We start from the raw sequence: 10,819 nt of genomic DNA, 5'->3' as shown, positions 1-10,819 counted from the left end.
TGGCGTCTTTAGACCTGACACATATGTGACACTGGACACTATGGACCCTGAGAGTCAAACTCTAGCTCTCCTTGGTGGACATGAACTTCACTTTGACAACAAGTCACTTGCGATCAAGGTTGGACATTTTGGACATCATCAGACATAAACTCTCCCTTTCACCTCATTAACTCAAACATTTTCCAGCCTCACCTCATTATATCTCCTATTTATCAGGGAGGAATTAAAGACACTCACTCACCAAACTGCACACTCTTGGAATTAAGTACAAAACCTGTTTTTCATATCATCCAGGCGTTTTATATGTCACAGGTTTTAGTCAATGATGGCTTCTTCCGATTCATATCTAAATAGTGCTTCATTGATTGCTGCTTCGTCCTTCAAGAGGTCTGTCTGAAATTAGGAGGGATACGATGCCACATATACATATCACAGCATATGTAGATTCACACGTCCAACACAGAGTTTAATAAAAGTTCATAAAACTATCTCATCTCTCTCCAAAAATATAGTTTCTCATAATGATATCACACATAGTGAATGTATATCTTTTATGAAGGATGTATTAACAATAATGATATTGTTAATTAGTAAATGGAGTGCATATTTACCTCCTCTGAGCGCCGGATTCTTTTTGCCTTGATTTTCTCTATGTCTTTCAGCAACTGCCGAAGCTTTTCCTCTGGGAATACGGAATAATCGACATAGGCTGAAGCAAGTTGCCATTGATCCATAGACGTTTCTTCAGGGCATATGTAACACACGACAGGGCCAGACAATGAAAATCCCAGGTAGAATGAAATCGGTCTCTCAGTCATATCCGGTCGCCTGCATTTGAAATTTCGTAATTCTAGCTCTTCATCTATGTCAAAGTCTTTCAAGTCCACGATAACACTTATTGTGCCACTGTTTGGTTTTAGTCTTGTGTAGCCTCGTACTAACTGTAGCTTTTCTCTAACTTGGCTGCTTTCCCACATTTCTTCTTGTTGTTTCCTTTTAAGGAACAGGGGCGAGAGGTGATAGGAAAATGATGACAGACCTCTACCTTTAGCTAAATAGAATAGAGCAATGCTCTGAAAAATATTGTTTTCTCGTTTGAATAACTCATTTTCACCTCTTGGTTTTCGCTGTTTGGTTGCTCTGAATTCATCAAACAGGAACTTCATAGCCTCCTTCATCAGTGTGTGATCATATGCTACTACTTGTTTCACCTGTGGCCACAGAAACATCACAATATAAAGATAGGCCATGCTTAACGCGATTCCTCTTCTTTCTGTGCGTATTATCTGAAGACAATACCCATACAGTTCTGAAACACTTGTTTGCTTTGCAGCTTTTAGTTCAGCCAGAGCAAGGTTAACAGCTATAAGAGTCAAACAGTCTTCCGCACTTTTATCTTTTATGCTCTTTAAATGTGTTTGAATCCTCCATAGGCTATCAGAGGGAACAGGCTTTTCTCCTTTCCTATTTTTCTTAGCGTTCCCCTTGTAGTGCACACTCTCGTGTATCTGTTCAGTTTTAGGGAAGGCAATTTTGAAGACATCTACCAGCCTCTTTCCATGCAGAGCCACAACACACCTTCTATGCCATCCGTCCATGAGTACATCCGATCTGATATAGGATGGTGGATCATTTGTGTTTTCTCTTTGGCAAAAGAACTTTACAAAATCCTGAAAGGAGTCAGGAAGACGTTTCTTAATAATCCTCGAATTTCTGTGTTCTTCATTTTGTTGATGGCTATATTTAGACACATAAGAACATTGACTGTAGTAAATATGTTCATCTAACACACCGACTGCACCCATGGCTGTGTCATACAAAGCCTTAAGTCTTGAATGGTAGTTTTCCCAGGATGCAGTAGATTCTGGAGAGTAACTGTCTTCAGTCAAATATCTGTGAACAACATCAGGTGTGCCAATGTTAACAATTTCACAGAGAAATCTAGCAATGCAATTGACTGTTGAAAGAGTATCGAAATATGCCAAGAGGTTCTTCTCATATTTGTCACACGTGCTTGCGTTTTGGAAATGGCCTAATGCACCTAGTGCCATATCTAATGCATCTGTCGTACTGGGATCGTCTGGTTTTCTCTTATCTGTTGATTCCCACAACTTCAGATTCAGAAAGTGATGTTTGTAGACACATCCAAACGTGTGTAAGAAGGTGGATCTCTTTGGATCCAGTGCCACTGCCTTTTGTGCCCACTCTTTGGCCAAAATGTATTCTTTGTGATGAAGATGTAAACGTGCCAGTTGATGAGCAATGAAACCATCTTGCATCAGCTCAAATCCTTTAACTAAAACGTTTGCACCCTTTGAATACAGTTTAGTTTCACTAATAATGCTTTCAATAAGTGGACTGAACTTTGTATTTTCACCATCTTCATATTCTTCCTTTTTTCGTCGTATGAGCATTTCAACACATAGCCGATGTAAATATTTTTTGGCAAAGGAAGAAGTTTTGAGTAGATCTGAGTCAAGGAAAGCAGTAGCAATACTGGCTAGATCATTCTTAAAATATTTAGATTGAATGCATTCTATCACAGCTTTTGCCAGATTTTGATGAGCCATTCGTATCTGTTTTCCGCTGCCATTTTCTTTTGCTTCAATTATCAATAATATTTTTAAAGGGCCTTCAAGATGGTTTTCCCAAAGGGAAAGATTTCTGGACTGGTTGTTCATCCTGGAGTTAAATCCCATATGTTCACTACAACATTCAACAGGAATCGCTATGGCTGCACCCCCATTTGGGGGACTTACAAATGATATGATAAGGGCAACATAAGCCAGCAGCTTGAATGACTTGTCCTCAAACTCCATTCGGCTCATCAAACTGCGAATTGTATCTCTGAGAAAATCCTGTTTAAAGTCTGAATGTAGAATCATGAAGGAAATAAAATATTCTCCTTTGAAATGTGTGAGACCCAAATCCCTGCTTGTGTCTTCTAGTTGCTGTATCTTCATGGTCAACCAGTCTTTTTCACCGTCTTCTACCTTCTGCAGCAGGTATTCATTCTCAGATACCTCTTGTCGTAGAGTTCGCTGAGGCATATTTAGGGTTTCATCTCTTTTGCAAACGAGGAAAACACATATAGGGGATCTCATGTGGCTATCAACTTTCCAAGATTCTTTTGTCACGAGGTGATGGATGTCATGCAACTCTAACTTTTGCTCCACTATTGAGTCAATAAGTAGCAACAGAGGTCTGGCGTATTTGATGTCCTTTTCTTTATAACGCCACAATGAAAGTATGTCTAAAGCAGTCTTTTCCTCCAGTTTTGTGATGATTGCACATCTGAACTCCTTGTGAAACTCCCAAAGGACATGCCTTACTAAAGTTGAACCGCCTGCACCCGGTTCATGATGAAGAAATATAGGCACAATTCTTGATATTTTGTCTGCTTTTTCTCCACTGAGGGCATCAAAAACTTTAGATTTCAGTCTACGAAAGCAATGTCTTTCCATGACATGTCCGTCAAAAAAGAAATTCCACCACTCAACCCTGTTACCTTGATAAAACTTCAATTCCTTCATTCTACTAAATGTTTGTCTATCAGATAGTTTTTCAAATGTTTTGTCCTCGCATTGTGAGTAACTCAAAAGTTGTAAACTGTCGATGCTTTCTAGAAATTTTAGTTCAGCTGTTACAGGTGCTCCACTGCTGGTTGGTATAGATGTTACAGTTTGTTTGTCAACACCTATTAGATTGTTGATAGAAGTACTGGTCTGCTCCCACGTCATGCCAACAACACAATTCCGTTCAATGTCTTCTTTCTCGACAATTTCTTGAACTAAAGCCATGCGTTGAAATTCTTGAAATACGCCTATTTCTTCACAAATAAGTACAATGTTTTCACTTCCAAAGAATGTTGTCATCTCTCCAAAGATATCCAAGAAACCATGAAAATCCGTTGCAAAGAGTAAAAACACCGCAATAGTTCTTCCAGGTGGAATAACTGATTTTTGCTGAAAAAAGTTTATTGCTCCTTTAACGTTTGGGGAGTATTCTTTTTTCCATTCATGTTTTGTGAGGTGAGGCATTCGAAAGTCAGATCGCCCATTGCAAAATATCAGCACATTGTTTTCTGGGAGTTTTAATCGTTCTCTCAAAATGTTGTTGTTCTCAACATCTCGGAATATGTCTCCGTTTGTTAGAGTTGTTTGTGTACTGTTGAAAAAATGCTTGCACATCCCATTTCTAAACGATTCCTCATCAAAATCAAAAACTGCACACCAAGGAATGCTTGAGATGAAACTAAGAGAAGTAAACAGTGATGACTTTAATGCATCTGGTGGCTTGCTAGAAATTAGAATTGGCCAGAGTGAAGAATCAATTTGGTTGCTAGTTTTGCATAATTTACGACAGAGTTTTTCAGCCAAATATTTGTGATCATTTTGATCGGACCAATGTCTATCAACTGACCGTTCTTCTTCAAATTTGCGCTTATTGTCCCATTCCTTCAATTTGTCTACAAAGTGTAGTTCTTCTGCATCAGTACCAATCTTTTTTGTTTCGGGTCCATCACGAACAAACAGGAATGGTCTCTGTTTCTTCCCACATATTTTCGATAAATCCAGTTTGAAAATTATGCCTTCGCAAAAACGTGAATCAGGCTCTATGTCAACCTCCATAACAAACAATGGAACCTGGTCTGGTGAAGGGGCAACCTTCACAAAAACGGGTGCTTTGATACATTCCTTTGCAGCGCTGTTTGCTAATGGTGAGTCAAAACATTTTGATTTGGCCTCATTCAGTTCATCTGCGTACTTTATTTTACTGTCAATGTCAACTTCTATGATGGGGAACCCCACTATCTGACCATGCCTGCGTGTAATTCCACCAACAGGTTTCTCATCAGCAATTCCAAAATAGATGGTTCCATTTCGACGTCTGTTAAGGCAACCACAGGCAAAACGCAAAGTCTCTGTGAGAAATTTTTCTATTGGACTGTTTTCGTTACCAGTATCAAGACTTGATCGAAAGTATTTGAATTCTAAGGACGGTGTTATCATTCCACTTCCACTTTCTGTCACATCCATAACATAATCCTTGAAATATACTGTGCAAAGACTGTCCAGTTTAAATGGCCTTGGTCTCTGAAATGACACTCCATCCTGGGCTTTTGTATTAGCAGTTGTTTTAGAAACATGTGTTGATATTCCATACTTTTCCTTCATTTCACCATAATAAGTTAGACCAAGATCCTTCTCTTGGTGTTCACCTTCTTCTGAGGGAGTGGGGTCAAAACTCAAAGGTTTGATACATGTCAATGTATCGTCAATACAAAACATTTTGTTTGTGATATCCTTTATTGAAGCTTCCAAATGGTAATTTCCATCATATATTCTATACACATGGTCTTGGACTGGAGCAGTACTTCCAGGCAAAATAAGAATATGATTTTTGTAGTGATCTCTTTGTTTGAGAGTTATGTTTTCATATTTGATCATCTTTTCCCCAACTTGGCTCAGACGGATCGATTTTCGTCCTTTGAACTGAAATTGATATTCACCTTTCCCTTTCTTGAAATCAGATTGTACTTTATCAGGTAAAGTTTGTAACCAAGTCGATGTATTCTGGACAATCAAACTCCAAAGTTTCCTTCTCTTAGACGTGTCCTCAAAGTCGTTTCCTTTGCATAAAATCCAGAATAAAAACATTTGAGCCAGTTCATGACTTGGTTCCCAGGAACTGTGAATTGCAAGTAGTTGGTACTCATTCGGATTATCTTCACCAACGTATTCTTTAATATCTAATCCTAAGTGTTCCTGTATGAAGGTAATGGAAGGACTTTCCACAGTTGGTGAGGAAGTACTTGAAGAAGCATTAGGGGTATGACTAGGTAGTTCTGCGAAAGGTTCTCTTGTTGTATCAGCTGCTGATGGAATCTTCCTCTGATTCAAACCAAGGGATGGAATATGTCGTGTGTCACTTGCTTCATTTAAGTGCATTGTTGTTGTGGTAGTCATTGAGCTATCCTTCATCCTCTTCTTTACATACAGTAATAATTTCCTACCTAAAACCTTTTTAATATTCAAGTCCTTAGCAAGCATTTCATGATTCTCATATAACATTATTACAAAACCATCAATATGTTCAGTTTTAATAGCCTCAATAATCTTACCGAGGTTTTTGTCTTCCGCAAAAGAATCTCTTGCAAAATCACATATGTGATTTGGTGTAAAGGATTCCAGTTGTTCCCTACTCAATCCAAATGTTTTATCATCAAATTCTTTGGTGTTCAAATATAGAATTTTCCTACAAAGTCCCATGGGAAGTCCAAGTTCTTCTCTCATTTCATTGGAATCTGTGTATTCATTGAGCATGTCCCCATTTACGTATTTCACTTCATCCTTAATCAACTGTTTAGGTACTTTCACGCTGCGTAATAGCCACTCCTGGACCTCTTCCTCTGTTGCAGTATTGGGCAAGCCTGGTCCTTTAACATAAACAGAAGTAGTGAAAAATATTATATATGAATTAAATATAAAAGTGTCACGGCAGTACACCTCCAATATGCAAATTGGACACTTAACAAAAAGTGAATTTAGGGACAATAGTAGTAACTGTTATGTATAATAAGTACCTAATTTTCCATACTCTTTCGCATTATATAAATGTGCAAGAATTAATATATAACTGTAGAAAACTTCATGTACGAGGGCGATCAAAACGTATGTAGAATCACCAAGAAAACGATACAAATGCAGTTATTTTTATGTTTTATTTTTCTACATATTATCTGTCAAGCACAAACAATTTTGTTTTGCTATGTTCCAGTCTCACGATCCCCATTTTGGTTGACCTTTTCCTTGGTACCCTCAAAACCGCAAAATCTACAATAAATGCATGAAAAACTTCTGGAAACAAAATATGCAGGAAATATGTTGTGTGTTTGAGATTGATAGAAGTCCCCTAGAATGACACTTAGATATTAAAGTTCATAAATAAGCAATTTGAAAATACAATCGCTGGTTTAAGTGACACCCCAACCCCCCTTCATGTTGACCGAAAGAGCTTGTTTTGGAGACACTACCTTTCAGATGACGTAATCATAAGGACATTATTCTAATGTTTTCACTTATGCATACATGATGACAAGGGTTCAAACTAAATACTGAATGGTCACTCAAGTGTCAGCTCACAATACATTGTAAAAAGTGCCAGCTTGAATATCTGGACACAATGTTTTTGAAGATTAAAATGGGTGTGTCCTTAAGAGATAGCCCCCGACAAAGTATAAATCAGGCAGTCCAAATCTTTGATTGTTGATCATGACGGGAAGTCATCCAATACTATACTGAACATATTTTATCTGGCATTATCTGAGGGCTTACCGTTTTCATTTTCTGCAATATTGTTAGAAATACTGTACACCAATGTGTTGTGATGACAAATATCTGGTTAACCACATTACCCACACATTACTCAAGTTTGGATATGGCTTTGGTAACGATTCCTTCGAAATATAATGGAAGCTTTTCAAACATTGGACATCGAGAATATAGTTAGGCTAGGTACTTTTTGATCGACCCTCGTACTTTCTAAGCAACGTTTACATCTATTCCATTTGAATAAGAAAAAAATCCAAATCGTTTAAAGGTATTTAAATGAAATGGAATTTCAGAAACAAATTTTATGTTGGAGTTCATTGGTCGAAAAAGCATGTGAAATTTCAGCCATGAAGAAGTGCATCAATCACCTTTTTTCTTAAGTAATGGTTTCTTTTCAGCGCCTTTCGTTCCTCCTTTGTTCCTTACAATGACATGGATTGTGTCATTTGGCTGCACGTTCTTCAGTGTGGATGGCCGTATCAGTTTGCCATGATGAGTCAGCATCTGTAGATCTGCAGGAATGCTGTCTTTGTATTCAATAGCCTCTTTGAGCTGAACCATATTCAGTTTTCCTTTCAGACATATTTTGTATGTGTTTCTTGATTTCACATACAAAGGGAATGTGTCATCATCAGTTGGTCTATATACCACATCCCTAACATGACCGAGGAATGATGTGTCTTCTTCTGAACAGATTTTCTGAAATGTGAATGGTAATTTCACAACGTTTGACACAAATGTTTGGCTAACTCCTCATCGCGCAATATGTCAGCTATATGACAAGAATTAATCAAATCTCAATTTTCAATCAAATCTCAAACAAGCACGGTCAGTTTCAATGTCGATCATGCCTCTCAGGTAGGGGCGCGTTAAACAACAAACACGAGTCAGTCACAAAAAGGATATTTTAACAACGAGTGTTGATATATTTGATATCAGAAGACACGGGTGAGATTCTATTTATCATCAAAATCACCTTCATCGATGTAAAATGTACATCTCTGAACATGGTACTGCCATTACATTTGCAGTGCAGCGATGTCATAGCATTGAATTGGATCATAGCATTGTCACATTGTATCTATGAAAACATGGTTTTTTGAACCAAATGTTCCTGTGGAACACAGTTTGGTGATAAATTTTATTATTCATGGTACTCCAAATGTTATACCTCAGGGTACCTCATATAGTACACTATGTACAATTGCTTTATACACGTTCAATGAACAAATTCGCTTTTCTATGTACAAATGCGTAGAAAATATACATGGACAGGTTTTCAATTTCTTCAGTATTTGAACTGTTTAGAAGTAGTGAAAACTTAAGCCTGTTTTGATGGGCATATATATATTTGCTTAGAAGATTATTGTTGTTAGGGCCTACAAGAGGAAAATGATACTCGTCTTCAATTGCATTTGAATAACATAACTGACAAGTTCTATGTTCTCTGTTCGTATTTACATATCTACCTTTCTCAATTAAAAGTTCATGAGATGAGCATCTTAAACTTACCCTATGCTTTTTACATTTAAACATGACAGGTATGGATATTGCGGAAGTAGATAATCTTTTTGCCAGTTTGAAAATACATATCTTTTAGTCTTTGAGTAAATGATTTGATGAATATGTGTTCAATTTCTTTTATGCCAAATATATCCAAATCCAGTAGAAAATAATAATTGATTTATATCAGTCATACAGTTTTTGTCCATTTCTATCATATAAAAGCACTCTTTCTATAACATTTTTGGTTAGGTTGGCATGTTTAATAAATGTATCCAATACCGAATTGCTTTCAATAGAGTATATATAGATATTAAGGAAACCTGCCACATTCTACATAGATCATGATATTTGGGTGTGTTTGTTTAACACCCAAAAACTTTGTAGAGGCATACAAATGTACCATTTCTAATTTTCCAAGTGTATGTAAACCCCAAATTTCTGCGCCATATGAAGAATAGAATATCTTTTTACATCAAATATGTTGAAAAATGAATTCATACTGAGGAATTACAACTGTCCTTTGACGACAGCGTTTTATGGTAAAGGTTTATTTAGGTTTAATGTATAGATTGTTCACGTCACGGTATGGCTGAAATATTGTCGATGTGACGTTAAATATTAATTCACTCACTCACTACTGTCGACATAACACATATCAACAGCTAAGTGCAATTTGACGACTCGCCGTCGTTTCAACCCCATATCCACCTGCACGGATGAATTGAAGTATGTATGTATGTATGTGTGTGTGTGTGTGTGCGCGTGCGTGCGTGCGTGCGTGCGTGCGTGCGTGCGTGTGTGTGTGTACCTTTGGGACATGGTGACTTGTGACTTTTTTCTTCTTCCTGAATGCATGTCGTGGTGTTTGCATTAAACTGCCCCACAGTTTAGGTGTCCGCAAGTGCATGTTCTTGCGTTTAGTTTTCTTCTTCTTGGTCACCATTGTGGCCTTTTCGTGAGGTATATCAGACCAAAACAGGTCTTTTTTCTGATCTGTACTTCTCATATGTCATCTCCATGTTACGGTTAACAGTAGATTCACGAGTCTCATAGGGGGAGTCCACGCACTGAACCAGGTAATCTGGAAGATATGAACAGCTATATGTAGGTGACAATACCACTAATACAGGTCAATACAGTGCCCACATAACTGTATTTACGGAGATTTCGATTGTCGACCCTTCTGTTGCTCGAGTGCCAGTGTCATAATATTAATGTATGTATCTGTGAATACTGTACAATATTTGCCAAGGACCATTGCGTTTTTAATGACATAAGTAACATGATGCTTTACAACGAATCACATAGTACTGTTAGAGAGACAGTTGATCTGATAACAATGGATTTGTCCCTGAAGTGCCTTTACGTTAAACCTAGGTGGTCGTTGAGGGCCACGCCTGAACATACAGGTGGTGAGACAACAGCAGTCACAACTATGGGCTCAGTAGCGTGTCTGTGAATCCCTAGCACACACTGCAGCTACAATACTGACAACCTTCGAAACATGCAAGTGCACCTGCCCGCCATGCTCTCAAGCATCACGGTTGACTCAATCACTGCATGTGCTTTCTGTCATTCGTTATTCATGATTTTATGTCATTCAAGCCTCAAACGTTTAACTTGAAACATTCCACGATCCCTATTAATGCTTGAACAGTATCTATATTAATATTCTAAATATAACTTCAAAAATCAATATTTGTCAAAACAGTAGTACGGTTTCTTTAAAGCTTAATTTATACCAATATAAACAGTACAGAAATACACTGGAATCTGTCTATTACGGTGAAATCTGGAATTGTAAAGCAGTCCGGATTAGACAACAGTTACTTTTGTCCGTTACCGTGTTCTCTGCCACGATGAGTTACCTCCCTTTGTTAAGGACATTCAACAATTTGAATCGTTGTGTTTTGTTTTTTATTTATACTCAATATATTATTTATACTTTCATTGGAAGAAGTCTGTTAACATGAACTGCT

The 10,819-nt window shown here is 37.6% G+C and overlaps 1 protein-coding gene across 1 annotated transcript; it reads right to left on the bottom strand.

Moving 5' to 3' along the window:
* Positions 1 to 315: 315 nt before the first annotated feature.
* LOC124261034 (sterile alpha motif domain-containing protein 9-like) lies at positions 316 to 9,927 on the bottom strand. Its single transcript, XM_046695354.1, has 4 exons — positions 9,649 to 9,927; positions 7,703 to 8,033; positions 612 to 6,439; positions 316 to 393 (listed from the first exon to the last, which is right to left on the bottom strand). Exons 1-4 carry the CDS (start codon positions 9,844 to 9,846, stop codon positions 316 to 318), a joined length of 6,435 nt encoding a protein of 2,144 aa, XP_046551310.1. The 5' UTR covers positions 9,847 to 9,927.
* Positions 9,928 to 10,819: the final 892 nt, after the last annotated feature.

This window comes from Haliotis rubra, unplaced genomic scaffold, assembly GCF_003918875.1.
Source record: "Haliotis rubra isolate DU_JTF1 unplaced genomic scaffold, ASM391887v1 Scf786, whole genome shotgun sequence".
Taxonomy (NCBI): Eukaryota; Metazoa; Mollusca; class Gastropoda; order Lepetellida; family Haliotidae; genus Haliotis; species Haliotis rubra.
The sequence above is the reverse complement of the archived record's forward strand: the minus strand, read 5'-3'. Positions and strand labels throughout refer to the sequence as shown.